This window comes from Miniopterus schreibersii (assembly GCF_964146895.1).
Source record: "Miniopterus schreibersii genome assembly, chromosome: 16".
Classification (NCBI taxonomy): Eukaryota; Metazoa; Chordata; class Mammalia; order Chiroptera; family Miniopteridae; genus Miniopterus; species Miniopterus schreibersii.
The window spans coordinates 24,238,164-24,259,063 of NC_138116.1; the positions used below are offsets into that span (position 1 = coordinate 24,238,164).

Consider the following 20,900-nt stretch of genomic DNA (forward strand, 5'->3'; position numbering starts at 1 on the left):
GAAGATACATTTTCATTTGTATACCAATTGAAAATATTTTTCCGAAGTGATGAAGGCATTTCCACATGAGTTTACCACCAAGAGATTTGTTAAAAAGGAATTCTTTTATTTTGTTAATCCTCACCTGAGGATATTTTTCCATTGATATTTATTTGTTTGTTTGTTTATTTATTTAATACGTGTTCGTTTATTGATTTCAGAGAGAGGAAGGGAGAGGGAGAGAGAGATAGAAACATCGATGATGAGAGAGTCATTGATCGGCTGCTTCCTGCACATCCCCTACTGGGGATCGAGCCCACAACCTGGGGTGGTGCCCTGACCAGGAATCGAACCACAATTTCTGAGTTCATAGGTCAATGCTCAACCACCGAGCCATGCTGGCCAGGCTCCACTGATTTTGAGAGAGAGAGGGAGGGAGGGAGGGGAAAGAGGGGGTGGGGTGGGGACTGATTCATGGGTTGCCTCCGGCACGTGCCCCTTAAACCTAATTTTACACTTAGTGGCATGAAGTTATTTTTTAGTTCCTGCTGCATCTGAAATAATACCCTTGATATTGGTTTTCTATGCTCTCTTCTTAGTATCAGCACAAGGACCTTAAAGAACTAAGTTTTGTTGTATGTTTGTTTTGTTTTGTTCATTTCTGTTCTTTATTATTTCTCTCTTTTTATATTCTTTAGGTTCATTTTGCTATTCTTTCTACCTTCCTGAGAGGAATGTTTACTTTCTTTATCTCCTATTTTTCATTTTTCCTAATATAAGCATTAAGGATATGTATTTGCTATAAAACATCATATTGCTTCAGCTTATCCTCTAAGTTTTCATATGTGGTGTTTTTATCTTTCAGTCTGAAATATTTTCTAATTACCATTGTGATTTATTCTTTTACTAATAGGTTATATAAAAACATGTTTCTTAATTTCCAAACATAGGGATTTTTTCTATTATCTTTTCATTGTGTTGTTTAAATCTTCCAAATATCCCTGCTGATATTTTTTCTCTACTTCTTCTATCAATTACTAAGACAGGTATATTAAAATCTTCCACTACTGTGGTGGCTATAACATTTCTCCTTTTGTTCTATCCGTTTATGTATCATGACCAAATCAGTTTTTATATGATAATCTTAGCTAAGCCTGTTTCTCATCTACAAACTCACCTATTTTATTATGGTAGAGATTGGGCATACAACATCTTGAAAAACATATTCCCTGGTCAGTCTTTTTGAAAGTTAAATTATAACATGTACTAAGATAGTTTTCTATAATTTAAGCCCCTTAGAAATACTGAATGAAATTCTCAATTTGTTTTCTTTAAACAAATTTGTTTTCTTAAAACACATCACCTATTTTAAAAAAAAGGCTTATCAATAGGTATCAAGCTCTCAAAGGACTCTTTTTTCCCAAAGGACTCTTAAGTTAACAATTTCTACTGCTATTACCCAGCACTGTGTTTTCAAACACAAATGCAATCTTCTCAACAAATGTATGAAGTGGGTATTATTATCTGGAAAGTTTTTACAGAGGCAATAAATAGGAAAGTTCAGAAACTTGAGATCTACTAATGACCACGAAATATCAAACAAATGTTGTTAACGGAGATCCTTTTCACCAAAAATATCTCTTTCAGTGTGAGCACCCCACATGCAAGAAAAGCTTCATTTAATACCTTGTACTTCTGTCTCAATTCTTCTGTGTCTTCTTTTTCTACTTCTAGGACACGGCGCCTTTCGGTAGCATCTTCGGCATAATCGAGCTTAACAAAAATAGATATAATTAGTTTTAATTCCTAAAGTACCCCCAATTAGCTATTTAAAAAGTCATCTGCACAACTATAGTACTGTATGAAAGTAAAAAACACTGTATTTTGCTCAGCAACCCCTTGTTTTATTGTCACCCCACAGAGAAAATAGCATGCAGAAAAGTTCATTAATCCTTTCATGCTGGTGGTTCCCAGCAGGCACATTTTTTTATGATAACAGACTGTAATTCAATGTTCTATGCCAAAGAATTAGGAGTAAATGGAGAAACTATTTTAGGCAATGAATAGAAGATACCACAGATGACAGCTGTACACATCTCTGTAGGGACAAAGCTTCTACCACAGCAAATATTTTACAAGTTAAGCAATACTGCCTACTGAAATGAGTACCAGGGTCTGGGTTTAAGCCTTATCTTGCCTTGTGGCATAACCCTGGGCAGACTACTCAATTTCTTTATGTCTCAATTGCAACAGGGTGGTTATTTGCCACCTACCTGCCTCAAAGGCAGCACTAAATAAAAATGTAAAAAATATTTTTAAATTTCCAAAGAAAAATATTAAAACTACATTCTATCTAATAAATATATTCTTGCACTAGCATATGAATTTGGAATTAGTAACAATTTTAAATATTCCATAAAACAAGTGAGCTAATGAGATCAATTTACCTCCATTTCCATGCGACCCATGCCCATGACATCATATTTGACAACAATCGGAATGGGATCTGTTCTCCCTGTAACAGGAACACATACATAATCAAGGTAAGATGCAAAGCTAAGCCAACAGCTCACTTTACACATTGGGTTTGGGTGGTTAGAGATCTTGCCTTGGAGTGCAGAGACCAGAAAGCTACAGTGAACCAAACACAAGCCATTCTCACAGCTTACAACCAAACCTACCTCTCCCAGTTTAAAAGCCCAACTAACCACCTTGATTGTCCTTCCAGTGAGAACAATTCCAGATTACTATGGCAAAATTAAGTAATGCAAAGAAAACACTTCTAAGCAATGGCACCAGGAGGTTTAAAATAACTTTTCATCAAGAATCACTTCACTCTTACTGTCCACTGACATCCTCCCACACACACTTTTAAAACTGGTAATATTTCAACTGACATGCTTAAATCAAAAAGAACAGTTTCAAACATGATACAGGAAAACTCTGTAACTGCAACTCAGTATGTTTAACATTTTTTTGTTTTCAAAAGATGCTTTACAGGTAAGTGGGGCTATGAAAAATTTAAATAACAAGCAACAGTTAGTTGCCTTTAGAAACAAAGAACAATGTTTCTTTTGAACTGGTGCACTGAGGTCCCATTTTCCAGAGTGGATTTAACACTGGCTGTGGTAATCGGTAAGCTGTGAAAAGGACTAGTTGCGAAGAAAATTGACTTTAAACTAGTCGATCTATGCTGGAGATTTTTTAAAATGTATATTTAATCCACTCATAACCAGCCAAACAAAGCAAAATGGGGCAGACAAGCACTTTACTACCACAGCTGTTTTACATCACAACTTGCGCTGTTTATTGTGATGTAAGCTCACTGATAAAGAGGACTTACCTTATCCGTTGTACACCTTTAGTGAAAAAACACAATGTTTACTTCCCTCATCGTATCACTCAGGCTGGTGTAAACAATTGTTTTTTTATTTTTTGTTTTTGTTATACACACATATATATTATACCTTTGGGCTAAAAGTTAAGTTTTGTCAGCCTAAATCTGAGGTATTACCAAAACCAAATAAAAAAAATAATAATAACAAATGCCATGATCATGACTAGGTTTGGTCTTGGACAAAAAAGAAGAAACTGTTTTCAAAGTGACCAGAAACCACTTGTATCTAGTTGCTCTATATTTGTGGAATTAGTTTTTATCTTTAAAAAATAATGAAAAACAAATTCAGAAGTTTACTTATCACCAATATCCCATTATGTTTTAAACAATAAGGAGATAATTAGGAATAATTATTATAGTGAAAAAAGTGTAAGTAAATAAAGAACATCTCATGCCAGGAAAAAGTTCTAAAATACAGCCTTCTTTTAACTATTAAAGACTGCCAGTTAAACAAAATGAAAATGCATTACTACCTTATGCCCAATGGTATAATAAATAAGCAGTGACTGCAATCTTTAGCAAAAGGACCAAATTAAGACAGGTTATAAAAATGACTTCCTAAGTGCAATATCACTTTCATAACGTCTCAATCAGGGATTTACTGGTAAAAACAAATGGTCCAATGAAAGAATTGGGAAAAAAAATGACAAAGGAATTTACTTTTGTTGTTGTTTTGGTATCTTTTTTGGTCTGTCAGAATTTGTTATGCAAGAATCAAGAAAGTTTTGGTACAAATTCATTACCTCTGTAAACCCCTGTTTATAAACTCTGCATTAGTACTTTTGCCTTCTAAGGCAGTCAAAGTTTGTTTTAATTTATTTATAAATTGCAGTAGCAAGTGCTAGTGCCCATTACGTTGTGGGGAAATCAAGTTTTTGACAGTATTAGAATTTAATGTTTTAACTGATTTTTTTTTTTGCGGTTCTAACACAAACAGATACATCCCTTCTTAACATTACCCTTTAATGAACGAGGATCAGACAAGTTGCATAAGGAAAGGAAAGGAAAATGAAAAAGACCAAGCAGAAGGATGAAGGCTACAACAGAGAAAGTAAGCCTAACATATTGGTGCACTGATGACAAAAGGAGTAATTCAGTCTGAAAATAAAAAATTACCACTGCTAAGTTTACCATCACCACAACAAGTCCAGGATCATAATGCTGTAAAAAAGAAACACCATTTGTTAGGCAGAAACCATTAGGGGAGGAAACAGGCCTTCTAGCAGGCAGACAGGATGGGGTAAAGCAACAATTGGGCTTTGTCCCTCCCCCAATTTCAGCTGGGCACAGAGCAAGGGCATTTTGTGCTACAGCAGTTATTTTCATACTGGACCAAGGTATGAGATTTTTGTACTGCTACTTTAGAATATAACCTCCTCTTTAATTGTGCAGGGGGGTTTGAGAGGGCGTTAGTTCAAAGTGAGAGAACTAGCTCTAGCTTCCAATCTCTCATTTAACTACTTATTCTGCTAAATCAGTATTCAGGGGTTCAAGGTGGGACTTTTCCTTAAAAATAACACTAAAGACAGATCAGCTGGACAGTGATGAAGTCATTTGCTTCACTAAAAGAACTCTTAAGAGGATTTGAGGGGCAGGGAGGAAAGTCATCAAGACCTTCCTAAAAATATATATAATAAGTAAAAGGTCTAGAAAATAACCTTAGATCTTCAGTGCCTGAAAAACTATCTGCATTTGAGTTCTGCTATTAATGAATAAAACTCTTGAATTAGCTTTCCTTACAACTTTATTGTCTTTTAATGAAGTCTTCTTTCCAGGCCTGCCAACATCTTTCTGCAAACAACAAAGTCAAGCCTTGAACCATACAAGGAACTCCACAGAAAGTGGCATCAAAAGGGCTATCATATTTCAGCTAGTCCACTCAGAGATAACAAATAGAAAATAAAAAGTTTGGCTTTAAAAACAATCTGAAAGTTACATTACTGTCCAGGCCAAGTAGTAATTTCTTTCTATTATTAAAGAGGTTCCAAACCAATTAATAACCTCGGGGGGGGGGGGGGGGACGGACACCAAATAATACATACAGGAAGAAATTAAAGCATTAAAAAAAAAATCCCTTCAATTTATTCATTTGTGATCACTGATAAATCCTATCATAAAAACATTGCTATGAAACACATGAATAACAACTTATAGCGATGAATTTCAAAAGATAGGTAGCAACAGAATGTTTACTAATAGGATATTCTCCAGAAAATTCAACTTCCTTTAAAAACAAGTTGAACTCTATCCAGGTCCCTATTTCTTGGTTTCTTGTAAAGGGGGCAAATATTTCTTAAAATCCATTAAGAAAATGGATTTCTTATTTTACTCCAAAGAAGGCAACTTCAACCAAAACTAAATACTTCCCTAAAATGAAACTGTCCTCCTCAGCCAAAGATCTATAGATGCTATGACTTTGATCTGGCCAACTAGAGAAGGGAAAGAGGAAAACATACCAAATCTAGAATGTGCCAATAATGAATTCATGTGATGAGGCAAAACCCGACATTTATATTTTAAAAGCAAAACTTTAAATATACACCTATCAAATTATGTTGTACACCTAGAACTCACATAATGTTGTATGTTAATTATATCTCAATAAAAATTTTATGAAGAGAAAAAAACTTTAAATGTTTCATTGACCAACTAGAATTGTACTTTCTGTATTTTAAAAGGCAGTTTTACTTCTACAATGACAAAAGTGCTAAAATAATCATATATACATCTCTGGCTAAAGTGTAAAGGTATTATTATAAGTGGAGAATAGGCCAAAAATAAAAATCCACTGCTTGCCCATAGCCACTCTGTTTCTAAGAACAATCCCTTATGAATTAGTTTTGATTTTAAAAGTTAGGGATATACCAATCTACAAAATTGGCCCAAAGACCTGGAATGTAGAGAAATAACGTTTTTTGAGAAATACTATTTTTAAAGAGACAAAATCCAGGAATAGAACAATTGGGAAAAACATATTAAAGGAAACCAAAATCTGGTAATCACCTACACTGAAGGCACATGACTTCCTATACAAATAAATTAGAAATGAAGAAGCTTCTGAAGTGATTAAAAACTGGTTGGATAGTCAACAGATGTAAGAACACAATTTATCTCTACTGCCTTTCCCCTTACTAAGACTCATTCAACAACAACTATTTATTACAAATACTTATTGAATTGTCACTACATATCAGGCACTGTTGGAAGGCACTGGGCATATGGCAGTGATCAAAATAAAGTCCTACACTCCATGTATTACCTATAATTAGAAAAAATAATCTTACCACTTTAAACTTCTGGCACGAGGGGGGGAGGACAGAACACTTGTGGAGCCAATGCATATATGGTTCAAAAGCTTAAAAATGTCTGAAGTTGTCCTTTAAAGATGTCTAAAATTGCTTTTAAAGATTAACCCTAATAAAGCAAAAGTAAATATAAAATCCACATAAAAGTAAAAAAATCTTCTTCCAAAAGGCCATTAAACTGATAAACCTGACCTAACATCTTTAAATCTATTTCTTACTTTTCAAGTGACTCAAATATGTATGTGAAAATCAAGAATACAAAATTAGGATGACTATTCTCTGACTTGCAAAACTATCCAAAATAGGTCTCTATAGTGAGCTATGTGTTAGTGCATTTAAATATAATTTCACTTATTAAAATGGTGATTACATACAATTTTGAGAAACACCGAGTAAAAAATGGTACATGTATTTCCAAATCAAAGTTTCACTTTTTTTAAAAAATGTCTTTATTGATTTCAGAGAGAGGGAGAGGGAGAGAGAGAGAGAGAGAGATAGAAACATCAATGATGAGAGAGTCATTGATCGGCTGCCTCCTGCACACCCCCGACTGGGGATCGAGCCCACAACCCGGGCATGTGCCCTGACTGGGAATCTAACCTCAATCTCCTGGATCATAGGTCAATGCTCGACCACTGAACCACGTCACTTGGGCCAAAGTTTCACTTTTGCAAACTTCTGAAACTGATAATCTTCATAGCATAAAAACAATTACTTTAGCATCACTGAGGTATTTTTTCTTAGTAACCATAACATGATATATGCTACCTCTCAGGAAACATTAACTGGAAACATCAAGCGCATTAATTATTCCCTATAGTTTCTACTTAAAAAAAGAAAAAAGACTTCCTACTCAAAACAGAATTCAAATTCTCCAGTACTAAAAAACTAATTATATTCTTGCTGTAGCCTGTTTAGTGATCTATACAACAACCAGATTAATTTGATTTTCAAATACAGAGGTTTTCTAAAGACGGAGTTTAACTATGACCTAAAGGACATCCTTCCATTCTTTCCGAAGTATCAGAGCTAGCTTTCTAGGATAAAGTAGCTCAATTTTAATCATATAATCTAATATACTAATAAACAGGGACAGAAAAGAGGCAAAAAGACTTTAGTCAAGTATTATGGAATCAGGAAAGGGTATCTCATCCAGGGATGACATGAGATAGTCAAGCCTTAGGAGAGGTAATAAAGGGAATTCAGGAGCACTTTCAATTAAAAAAAAAAAAAAAAAAAATCACCTAAAGGAAAATTATACTTTTACTCCAGATAAGACTGTTTTGGCAAAAAATTATATCAACTCACTGAAGACTGTCTCACGCTAACCATAATGCTAAAATCAATTTGTTTTTTAAATGGAAAAACCAACTTAATAAATACAATTTCAGGGTAAATAACCCAAAACATGAGACTTAGGGAAGAGGGAAAAACAATGTTAGGCCTTTCATTAAAAAAAAAAGAAGAAAAAAAAGAAGGGAAACACTTGTACCCTCAGTTTTACTTATGTTTGTATCCTAAATAACTGACACAGTATCTAAGATAGAGTGGCATTTAATTAAAAGGTATTTGTTGACTCAAGAGAATGAATATGTTCACAGTGGGTCTCAAATTCATTCAGGGTGGGGCGAAAGTAGATTTATAGTTGTTCATATGGAAAATAATACAATAATAAATAAATAATAATACAAGAAAAACCTCTGTTTCACGTACTCACAATGGTAAACCAATCTTTGCCCCCCCTCTATTTAGTCATCCTGGCACTTTCTGCTTAATGCCACAAGATACTGATGATTTATAATTGTCTTGTAATTAAAGAATTATTTTATCAAATTGAACATCTGACTGTATTATATGGGTCTCCATAACTCAAAAAATATGCAAGCTATTTTAAAGAAATATCTGAGCCCAGCTGGCATGCTCAGAAGTTGAGCATCGACCTAGGATCCAAGAGATCGAGGTTTGATTCCTGGTCAGGATACATGCCCCAGGTTGCAGGCTCGATCCCCAGTACGGTGCATGCAGGAGGCAGTGGATCAAGGACTCATAATTGATGTTTCTCTCTCTCTCTCCCTCTCCCTTCCTCTCTCTGAAATTAATGAAGACATATTAAAAAAAGAAATATTTGAGTCTTGCATTGCTATTCATTAGAGACTTGTTCAATTTGTTTTATCTATCGTCACTTATTAGCAGTCAAGGAGAAGCAGGCATCGAATATTTAAGAAGTTAGACTTAATGGTTTCTAAGGTTCACTTTAATTCTTGAGTTTGAAGAGTGAAAAATGTTTGAGTAGAAAATATTTGGGGGAAATCTGTAGATACGTAGTTAGTTCTGTGGTAATGTAATAATCCAACAATCCAATGCCGCCTTAGAGGTGTATTCTCTTAGTGTTAGGTTTTCCATAACAAGAATTTTTTACTATTCCAGGACCACACTATAACTGCCCCCCCCCCCGCACCAGAAAAAGACTTTCCAGCTTCATTTTAACTGCTCCTCTTTTACTTTCCACAATAACCCTCTCCCCAGTTCATTTTTATTATTTTCTTTCTATATATTTCTAGGGGGCCCCTTTAAAAAGCTGGGATACAAAATCTTAATTCTCCAGTAAGAGACACTAAACATTCATCTCTAAACACCTTTTTTTTTAATTCTCACCAGAGGATATTTTTTCCATTGATTTTTAGAGAGTGGAAGGGAGGGAGGAGAAGAGAGGGAGGAGAAGAGAGGGAGGAGGGAGAGAAAGAGAGTGAGAAAGGAGGGAAAGAGAAAGATATCGATTAGTTGTCTCCTGCACTTGCCCGACTAGGGCAGGGGATTGAACCCCACTTCGAAGCTCTGGCTGACGCTCTAACCATTGAGGTACTCTAGCCAGGGGCTAAACACTTGTGTGACTTTTGACAATCAGAGCCAGGTCTGAGCAGCCTCTCCTGGGAAATGGAGGTATTATCCTAATTTTCAGGATTGTCATGCAGATCAAAAGAGATAACACACAGAAAATGCTTGGTAAACCATAAATTACTATATAGGATGTTGTTAAACTCTATCCCAGTCATCTCCTTACGGCTTTAGAAAATTAAAAAAACAATCTGTTTTCCTTTCATTTCCAAATTTGGCATTTTTGAAAATAAATACCTTATAATAAAAGATACTCTAAAACAGAAACTGTGATATTTCTAATGTTTTACATAACATTTGGTGATAATGAAACAACCCTATTGATGGAGAAAATTATTATCCAGGATCAATAACCAAAGTACTATCCAAAAATCCTTCCCATATATCACTCCACTAACAAAATGGGTAACTACTGAGTTTGAAAAGCAATGTTATACAAATATTAAGTCCTAGCCAGGAGAATGAACCTAAAAATGCATAATGTTAGCAGGACCTTCTCCAAATTAAACATATACTACAAGTCATCTAAGAAAATAAATTTTGCCTAAGCAAAATAAACATTGTTAAAATGCTTACTATTTTACTGTTATCATCACCTGGAGGAAGATAATAGCATCCATGTATGTAAACAGGAAGTATTAAGTGTGGTATGTCTAATTTGTAATAGATGAAGTCCATATGGAATGTCTCAGTAAATTCAGAAAGTCAAGTACATCGAAATTTCTCAAAAATCCTATTATTTCCTTTGAAGTCTCTGCTAAGAGCTCAGAGACCTTAGGTCACCCCTAGAAATTCTTTTCCACTTCTATAGCCTATGATTCTAAAGAATTTTAAAAGCATTTCTGTCTCCTCTTAGTTCCTATTTATCAAATATTAGTTGATCAGTGAGTTTTTGTATTTTCAACTATTTCCACCTGATTAGACTATTGTACTTACAGAGAAATCACTAACACCATATACTATTTATTGCTCATTTAAAAAGTTTCTTGAGCCCAGCCGGGCATGGCTCAGCTGTTGAGCGTCAGCCTAGGATCCAGGTGATCGGGGTTTGATTCCCGGTCAGGGAACATGCACAGGTTGTGGGCCCGATCCCCAGTCGGGGGCGTGCAGGACGCGGCTGATCAATGACTCTCATCATTGATGTTTCTATCTCTCTCTCCCCCTCTCCCTTCCTCTGTCTGAAATCTATATTAAAAAAAAAAAAAGTTTCTTGAACACTCCACTTTCTTGCCTAAGAAACAATTTCTACATAAACCAGTTTCATTTTAATCACACAAATTAACCTAGGGCAAGAAGTTCATATGTTAACGAGGTAGGGAACAACGAAAATCAAGCTAAGGATAAGACTATAAAGAAAAACAAACAGTCCTGGTGGGTGTGGCTCAGTTGACTGGAGCATCCTCCTGTACACCAAAATATGGCAGGTTTGATTCCGGGTCAGGGCACATACCTAGGTTGTAGATCCAATCCAGGCATATGTGGGAGATAACTGATTAATGTTTCTCTCCTCCCACCCTCCCACTTCCTCTCTCTAAAAATCAACAAAAAATATTGAAAGAAAAATAAATAGTATTAAACTAATTCAGACCAAAAATCACTGACACATTTTGGATGAGTAAAAGAACCAACTGTCAACCCTACTTGCTATAATAAAGTAATTTTCTTAGAAGCCTGTTTTATTCATGTGGTCCAAAGCAAATTATGAGGGGAGCTTGCTTAAAATGTGAATTTACTGAATCCCACTCCAGACTTGCCGAGTTGTGCTGGTTGGGAATCTACATTTTTAACAAGTACCAAAGGTAATTCTGCTGCTTCACAAATGGAAAAAGCACTGGAGTAGAGATCAGAAAACTTGTGCTATAAACACAGCTCCTATCCTTAGTGGTTTGATCATGAATAAACACTTAAGTTTCTCAATTTATTAAGCGGCATCATCTCCCCTCTACATACTGAACAGGAAAGTGAGACAGTATACAGATGTAAAACATATATATACCATCATGTTTAATTCCCCCAAACACCCCAGATCTTTTTAGAATATGGGTATACCTGAGGGTATAGCAAGGTCACACTGTTTACTAGTTTCAGAACTCAAATTTAAACCCAAATCAAATTTCAAATGAGGTCACAAAGTGGCAACCAGTGGGTAAAATGTTTTGTTTATCCCAGATTATCTTAAACTTTGATCCAATATTTATCAATCAGGAAATTTCACCCCCCAAAAATCTGATTTCTGGTTTCTTTTTAAAAGTTGAGCAGCTCTGACAACCCTGAGACTATATTTCTACATGGCAACAATGAGCAGGAGCTAGCTCACACTCCTTTCCACTGTGTATGTTACCACCTGGCCTCATCAGGTATCTGATTTGCATCTCCTACTCCAAAGTCTATGTTCCTTGCTCCTTCCTTCTGAGCTCCCACTGGGTTTTCTCTACAACTCTCATTTGGTAGCTAGATTTTGTTTCCAAAATACTGCTTACAATGCCTTCATACCCTACACAACAAGTACTTCCACACAAATGAGAATTCTGACTCTCAAGGAACTTAAAGCAACTTGTCAATTATTCAGATTGATCACATACTTAATTCTAAGCATGGAAGGGAATACACAAAAGTATGAAACATGGTCTCTAGCCTCAAGAAACCTTCAAAGTTGTACAGTAGTTTAAAAACAAGACTTGCTCTGACCGGTAGCTCAGTTGGTTAGAGGGTCGTCCCCATACACCAAGGTTTTGGGTTCGATCTCCAGACAGGGCCCAAAGAAGAATGAACCAATGAGTGCATAAAGAAGTGGAACGACAAATCGATGCCTGTTTTTCTGTCTGTCTCTCTCTCCCCACCCTTCTTTCCTCTCTCTAAAATCAATTAGAAAAAAAGCATATCCTAAAAATAAGTAAAAATAAATAAAATAAAAAACAAGACTTGGGGGACTAGAAAGTAATACTGGAGGGCAAGATGTCTTACCTACTCTGTCCAAGGCTTATGACAGTTATAGCTGATGTAGCTAGAATATATTATTAGCCCAATAAATATTTGTTGGTTGTCTTATTGATTGAACCTTACAGACAGGATGAGATGTAAAATAATATCAGACCCCATTCTTACTTTTTAAACTTTTGAAATATTTTAATAAACACTAAGGCAGAACAAAAGCTGAATAAGGGAAATTCAAGTACAAAAATAAACCCACCTTACAAAGTACAATTTTCTACCTTACCACAGATAATTTTGTTCTTGAGTCGCGATGCCCTATTCCCCAATCTACCTAGTGACAAGATATCTGCACTGTAGTCCCAAGAACTGGCACTCTTTGCAAAAACCTTGCATGGGTCAAAATAACTTTAAACATTAACAAAAAAAATCCTGAAGAGATCAGGTTTAAATGTTAAAGACGTTAGAGCCCTAAAATCAAATGAAAAGGAAAACTGAAAGTTAACAGTAAACTAGTAAATACAAAGAACTGACAAAGTCATGAGCCTAGAAATTCTATGCAGTGACTAGTCTATACAAACTATGGCAGCATTATCATTTTCACTAGAGCAACAGGGCTTTCCTCGGTGGTTACTTATAGCAAAGGACTGGTTCAATGAAAAAAAAATCTGTCATGAGTTATCTCAATATGCCAAAAATGTGGTTATATTCTAGGTCAAATCATGTGGGTATTACAGAAAGAGTTATGTAAGAGAAACCAGCACAATGTCTGTACACTGTTGAATCTGACACTAGAAAATAGAGCCATTTATAAGACAATTAAACTCGGCCCTTATTGTTGCAACAGAATAAGGGTTCCATTCATTTTGAAGAATGAAGACACTGTACTAGCCATTCAAAACTGACGGGCTTTGCACACAATGTGAATTTAAAAATGGTTAAGATGGCCCTGGCCCATGTGGCTCAGTAGGTTGGGCGTCATCATGTGCACCAGGAGGTTGCCAGTTCTATTCCCAGGTCAAGGGCACATGCCTGGGTTGCCTGCTCATTCCTGGTGGGGGTTGTGCAGGAGGCAACCAATTGATGTTGCTCTCTTTCTCTCCCTCTCCTTTCCCCTCTCTTGAAAAATCAATAAACTATTCTTTAAAAAAATAAAAATTAAAAAAATGGTCAAGATGGTAATTTTGTTATGTATTTTTACCACAAGTAAAATGAAAATTTATCTTGTATTTTATTATATTTTTATTTTAGAGAGGGGGGAGGGACAATGGAAGATTATTATTAATATTTTAAGAATACTTTAGAATTTTGGTTCTCTTGAGCTCCTTGAAAAGAGGAATTAGGTTTTATCCACAGAGGTCATTTCTATTTGCAGTGAGTTCCTGTGCTCCTGGGAAAACAAATTTAATGGTAATCAAACCTTTCTATCTCCCCCACCCCCCAAATAGGTTAATGCTTACTAATAAATATTAATTTGAAATATATTTATTAAACATCTCCTTTGTGTCACCACTGATTAGAATTTGTAGAAGTATAACATAAAAAGCAAAGGTTTTATAGACTGAAACATCCTGCTTCATGCTCTGTCCTCTTGCTCTCTTTCCAAAATGTATAACCTGTTTTTCACATTTTGGTAGCCATTTTAATGAAAATTTTCTGTTTTAGCTTTTTTCTTTAATGAAATATATTTCTTAAAAAACATACTTTTTACTTTATGTGCTTCTCACGTTTACACTTGGTCCAGTGCTTCTATATGAAAGAAAGAGGAGGTTCCATATAGTGCAGCTGCTTGCTTTCTCATTCTCACAGTCTGAGATTTTTCACTTGTTAAGTCGTTCAAGAAATGAACTGAAATTCTACCTGTTCAATCTGCTATGAAGCCCCCACTGTACCTTTAACTTCACAATTATGATGTCATTATACTGCATTACATTTATTTGTTGTATTTGTCTTTCTATTAGACGTGAGCCTCTGGAGGGTAGAGGCTATATATTCATCCTTGAACTCTCAAGACTTAGTATAGATCTGGCACATTTTAAGGATTCAACAAATGTATGCAGAATAAAAAACATATGAAAAGCAACAACGGAGATACATGTAAATACACAGCAATTATTATCATTTAGGAATTTATAGTCTAATGAAGATTACAAGACAGATAAACAGCCGGCTGGCATGGCTCAGCGGCTGAGCATCGACCTATGATCCAGGAGGTAGGGGTTCGATTTCCAGTCAGGGCACATGCCAGGGTTGACAGGTTGATCCCCAGTAGGGGGCGTGCAGGAGGCAACCGATCAACGACTCTCATCACTGATGTTTCTATCTCTCTCTCTGAAATCAATAAAGATATATTTTTTTAAAAAAAGACACATAAACATAAATTATACAAAGTAGAACATTAAAAATGCCACAAGAGAGAAACATAAAGTATAAGAAAAAATAAGGGAGGAAATTACAGTATTTTCTTTTTCCCTGGAGACCAATTATCAACAATCCCTATAAATGAGGCCAAGGTTCTTACCACTCAATCTAGCCTCAATTTTCTAGTGAATACATACAAACCTGTATCAATTATGATTGCTTCAAGTGCCCTAAGGTAAAAATATCACATTGAAAGCTATCTCTAATATTTTGGGACAGAATTAACTACTGTATATGTCAATTCTATAGTACTTGCATTTCTCACCACCATCACATCTTTCTAGGAGACAGAGTTTATATCCATTATAGCATATTAATTATAGCACAGGACTTGGCACCATTATTCTACCCCTTATTTGTTATATGATCTTGGGTAGAGTATTGCTCAGAATGTCAATTTCCTCATCTATAAAATAGGAATGATACCTACCACAAAGAAAACTTAAGTTAGATAATCCATGTGCAAACACTCAGTAAACACTTAATAAATCCTTATTACAAAGGATTAACAATACACCAGGGAACATGCATAAATTGACTGTACACTGTGCTTCATAGTTGATGTGTTATTATCCTTTATATTTATACCTTCTGTTCCATTTCCACTGCTATTACTCTATCCTAGTCCCTCAACTCAAACCCAAACAACTTTCTAAATGGTTTTCCATCTTCTTCAGACATACTTTGACCAGACGAATATTTAACTTGTACTGCAAATTTCCTGGTTGGTATAATCGAAAGAACAGATCACAAATCAGAGAATTTGGAATAGGTTTCAGCACTATTACTAATATATTTTGGAACCTCAAATCTAAATTTCTTCATCTGTAAAATAAATTTTGATTAGCTTTAATATCTCTTGCTATAAAGTCTATACCTTTCCTCTGATCAAAAAATGCCCTTGGCTTACAAAATAAAGTTCCAAATTGGAGCAACCTTAAAGCCTTCCACATTCAGTGTAGTAAGTAACAGCATGGGTTTTGGAGTCAGAAAGACCAAAATTTGAATTCTGATACTGTCATTTACTGGTTGCTTATTCTTGGGCAACTTACAAAAAACTTCTCTAAACCTCAGTTTCTTCTGCAAAATGGGAATGGCAGTAATTATCTCACAGATTTGTTGTAAGAATTAAATGAGGTATCTGTTACGTGCTTAGCACGTAAATACTTCTTATGGGCTTAGCACATAAATACTCAGTAAGTACTAGATTTGTGCCTATTTGAATGCAATTTCCCATTACTGCCTTCTAGTTATGGTTTCCAAACTACTCCTGGTGACCTAGAACTTTACTTCAGCCAAAATAACTGTGGTTTCCTCTCCTCCCTTTTATATATTAATGTTCAACATTTAAAAAATATTTTGGGAGGTTCTGCTAAAAAAGAAGAAAAAAGAAAAGTATAACATCCACTGCCCTACGGGTATTCTCTGATCCAGCTAGCCATGTCTACTTTTTGCCAAATGTAATCACCTTTATTTGGTAATAACTATTATTCCTCCAGCCTTACTGTGACGTCTTCCCTAGTCATCACTCCTCTGAGCTACACACACACACACACACACACACACACACACACACACACACGAGTTGATTAAGACTTCCCATTCAAATTATGGAAATCCATTTCCAAAATGCAAATAATTAAGTCAACAGTAGCACACCTCTCCCCAAAGACCCTTTTATACAAAGAGACCCTTCAGGAGCAGATGTGGGAGCACAATCATCCCATCTCACATGTGCAAAGAATCAACAACAGCTCTTGAATGTGAGGGAGCAAAAAGGTGAACGAAGTTGGCTGGTTTCCAATTAGCAAAAACTCAGAAGTAGAAATATTAGTACTCTGTTTTTATCCAAATGGTTAGTATAGTTACAAGAAAAAAAAATGTAATGGAAACGTTAAGCCATACATTTTCCACAGCCCAATCTGATTGGAACCTGAAAAATGGCCTCTCTGCTTCCATTTATGTTTCATATAAAATGGGTTAATTTTTCTCTCTACTATTACATAGAGTATGATTGCAGAGAAAAAGAGCCAAGGCAATAAATAGCTTCAGGGAGAATGGGGTGGGGGTAGTATAAAAGTTAAACTCTGCTACTGAATGGTTCTCTTTATAATACTGAAGCCACACTACATCACTAAATGACACAAAGCACACCCTGCTATGTATTTCTTTCATTCCACCCACTGGTTACTCCCACCAAAAAAAATGAAAACAGGTTGAGGTATACACAATATTTTTTACCAGAAAATATTCATGACATAGCAGCTTACTCTTATAAATTATTACCTTAATAGTGACTTAAAATACAGTTATAGGAAAAACAGACTATTCTGGGGGGGGGGGGGGGGGGAAACGACGACAACACCCAAACACTTAAAAAAGGACAACGAACATACTCAGGCACAAGATTTGCATCAGAAACATTGTTTTCTTTCTTTCTTTCTTTTTGTACATTTAAAAAACTTACCCTGAAGAGATTTTCCCAATCCCTGGCCCAGCTTCCACCCATGTTTCTGGAGTAAGCGATGTCCAATATTATCCTGACAGACAGAACAGAGAGACAAACCAAAAATATTCCAATAATATATTCTTCCCTTCCTATAGTGACATTTAAACAGGTGATGAGCAAGAGATAAGTCTACATATATGCATGCAAAAAGGTGCTAATAGTAGGGGGCAAATGTGCCCAATAAAGGGACATTAATGTAAAAAGAAATGCTGGCTGGTATTTTATATGAAAAGAATATAGGGAGTAAGGGTCCTTTCTGATGGTGTGCTGGGCAACTTTTGCACATAACATTTTTAAAAGGAGAAAAAGGGGAAGGGGAGAAGAGGGAAGAATACACTTATGAAGTTTAAAACTAACATTAAAAAAGCATAAAATCAAGGTACTTATACAATCATATCCACCACCTAGACAGCACCACTTTAAGATTTTTTTAAAAGAAAATCTACATTGTGTTTAGTTATTTTGTTTATGTGTCAGGCTTTCATGATACAAAGTAAGTTGTAAGTGTAAGACTGCCCCACCACTAGAAATGAAAACACAATCAGAGCAAAATCCAGGCTAGACTTGATTGGTTTTTATATATATATATATAAAATATAAATATTTAACTAGCATGCAGCCAATATTAAACTGAAAAAACAGTGAGGTTAGTAAAACAAGAAATTAAATTGATTAAACAGAAAAATAAAATGAGCTCAAGCACAGACTGAGTGATGCATTTCAACATGTAATCTAACAAAAATGCTAAAATGTTAGAATGAAACAGGCCTAGCAATAAGTTAACAGTAAAGAACCATTAGTGCATGTAGGGGGGAAAAACCAATATACATAATGTCTCATCTTCCTAGGAGCACACCAGAAAAGGTATTTCAATGTAAACTGTATGAAAAGACACCAGAAACAACAATTAAATGTCAGCAAATGTCAGCTTTTGTGTAAGGAGTCAAGATCTTAGAAACCTCTGCATACCTTTGTCCAATTCTTTGCTTTTTACAAATACTGTCCAGTATTAGAGACAAAGCTAAAATAACCATTAACTATGTCAGATAAAATGATGCTACTTGTCCAAATGAAGACATTTAAAAATTATAAACACAAAGTGTTCTATATCTAATGAAATGTAATTTCCATTAATACGGTATCACCACTTGAAAATAATCTCATTTCCTGAAATCAATTTATAAAGCTAACAAAACCATAAATCTCTATGTAAAAGTCAAACATACGAAACTGCTTTTTATCTTTAGCTCCTTATCAATGATAAAATGCTCTTTGGAGTTAGAAAGGAAAGAAAAAATTATTTTACTGTTACCTTCTCTGACAGAAAGTTAGAAGAAGAAGATTAAGCCTCCCCAACGCCTTTTTTTTTTTTTTTAAAAAACAATTTCCTTCTACAAGTTTAGGACAGCATATAAAGTGGAAAACTGGGCCGAGCAGCTGATTACTTCATTGATGGAGGAAAAAGAGATCAGGAGAGTCCTGGCCAGTGTGGCTCAACTGGTTGGGCATCATCCCGATGCACTGAAAAGTTGCTGGTTTGATTCCAGATCAGGGCACAAGCCCCAGTTGTGGCCTCAATCCCTACTGTGGGGGGGGGGGGGCGGGTAAAGAAGGCAGCCGACAGATGTTTAGCTATCACATGGATGTTTCTCTCTCTCTTTCAAAACAATAAAATAAATAGAAAATTTTAATAAAAAATTAAGAGATCAGCCCCAGCCAGTTTGGCTCAGTGGTTAGAGCATCAGCCCTCGGACTGAAGGGTTCCAGGTTTGATTCTGACCAAGGGCCGTACCTTGGTTGCAGGCTCAATCCCTGGCCCCAGTCAGCTCGAGACCGGGAGGCAACCAATCGATGTGTGTCTCTCTTACATTGATGTTTCTAACTCTCTTTCTCCCTCTTCCACTCGCTCTGAAAAGCAATGGAAAAATACATCCTCAGATGAGGATTAAAAAAAGAGAGATTACGAGGCTTTAAAAAACAAAAATGAAGCAAAAGATAATGAAAAACTTGTTTCTAAAACAAAAGACACTGCTGTTTTCAAGATATATACATACTCTCACACAAAATCATCATGGTACACAAAAGATGACTGGAAATTTTTTTGCTAGGAACTGAAAGAATTAGAAAATGCTATGGTTATCACAAGTGATGATGTTCATGTTATTAAACATCACAAATACTTAATCTAACACTGCTGCCTCTTTTTCCCTTCTCTCCTCCCAAATGAATTGTCAGGAAAAGCATCCCCTTAACAAGTACTGAGTACCTAAGTATTTGTAAAAAAACCTCACTAAAAAAAACAAAAACGAAAGTCTTAGTACAAGCAATGTTAGCCAAAAATGAAAAGGTAAAGAGGCCTTTATTATACTACTATGAAAAGAAACTTACCTGTACATAAAAATCCTTATTTTATATCATAACTCCTACAATAGCTACAGAAAGGACAAGGAAAGCAGAACAACTCTAAGATTATGTAGTTGATTAGATTACTGTTTAATCTTTTAATAGACTAATGTTATAACTGTACTTGGCAAAGAGATTTAGGATATTAAACCATGCTGACAAAAATTGCTGCCCCCTTTTTTTTTATTTAAGAAAACTCAATCTTTGGCTAAGTGGAGATGAGACATTATGCTGACTGTGTTATATTATGAATGCACTAAAATAAACAGACAGATGAAGCAGTATGCTATTTCCAAAAGCAGTGCAAGTGGAGTGAAAGCATTTCCATACGAACCTGGCTTTAAAAACTGGGCTGTCAAAAGAACAGTTAAATGTAACACAAAGTAAGAAACTGTCCATTCACTAATGGTCGTTTTTTTTTTTTTTTTGTCTTGTTTTCAATTCACTGCTTGCAATTAATGTATTTACTAAAGAGTGAAAGCATAAGTAAATTCACGAGTCAAGACCAGCTGAGAGGTTCAAGAGCAGCGTGTTGTGGCTGACAACAGTGAAAGGAAAAGCAAATGTTAAAGGGAGAGGGAGAAAAAAGAAAAATTTAGGGTTATACACATTAGCACCACTTTTACAAAACCACTCAAGATGGCTGTCACTTTCTCAAAAAAGCTATTGATACAAAATGGTAGTGGCCTTTCTCCTCTAAAATTTTAGGTGAAAACTGTTCTTTAATTAAATCTACTTTCCCAAGTATGAATAGGGAATGAAATGTCAGGAATTATATTAAAATTATTAACATGCTACTACTCTATGTCCTTGTGATTATAAGAAAGGCAACAGAAAAAACAGATATATACCCAAGAACCTCTTAGATTCACCAACCTCCTAAATTAAGTGAATGACTAATAGAGAAAATCTGGACCCTTCCTTCATTCCAGACTACCTGCTTTTAGAGGAAAATAGGCAGCTCTATGACAATGCAGAAAGGGCTAGTATTCAGTATGGTCCCTTTTCCTACCAAAAAAAAGAAAAAAAGTTTTATAAACACTCGTCAAAAATCCAATAG

General features: G+C 35.4%; 1 protein-coding gene across 10 annotated transcripts in view; it reads right to left on the bottom strand.

Moving 5' to 3' along the window:
• Positions 1-20,900, bottom strand: part of GPATCH8 (G-patch domain containing 8) — a 69,788-nt gene that overhangs the window by 24,119 nt on the left and 24,769 nt on the right. For 4 of the 10 annotated variants that reach the window (XM_081162988.1, XM_081162985.1, XM_081162990.1 and 1 more), the window contains 4 exons: positions 17,396-17,468; positions 4,493-4,537; positions 2,427-2,494; positions 1,666-1,752 (listed from right to left, as the gene is read on the bottom strand). In XM_081162988.1, the coding sequence (XP_081019114.1) occupies positions 1,666-1,752; positions 2,427-2,453 (114 nt within the window). In that variant the 5' untranslated portion in view covers positions 2,454-2,494; positions 4,493-4,537; positions 17,396-17,468. Of the gene's footprint in view, positions 1-1,665; positions 1,753-2,426; positions 2,495-4,492; positions 4,538-17,395; positions 17,469-20,174; positions 20,193-20,900 lie in introns of all 10 variants that reach the window. The other 6 variants (XM_081162983.1, XM_081162984.1, XM_081162981.1 and 3 more) reach the window with 3 other exon arrangements.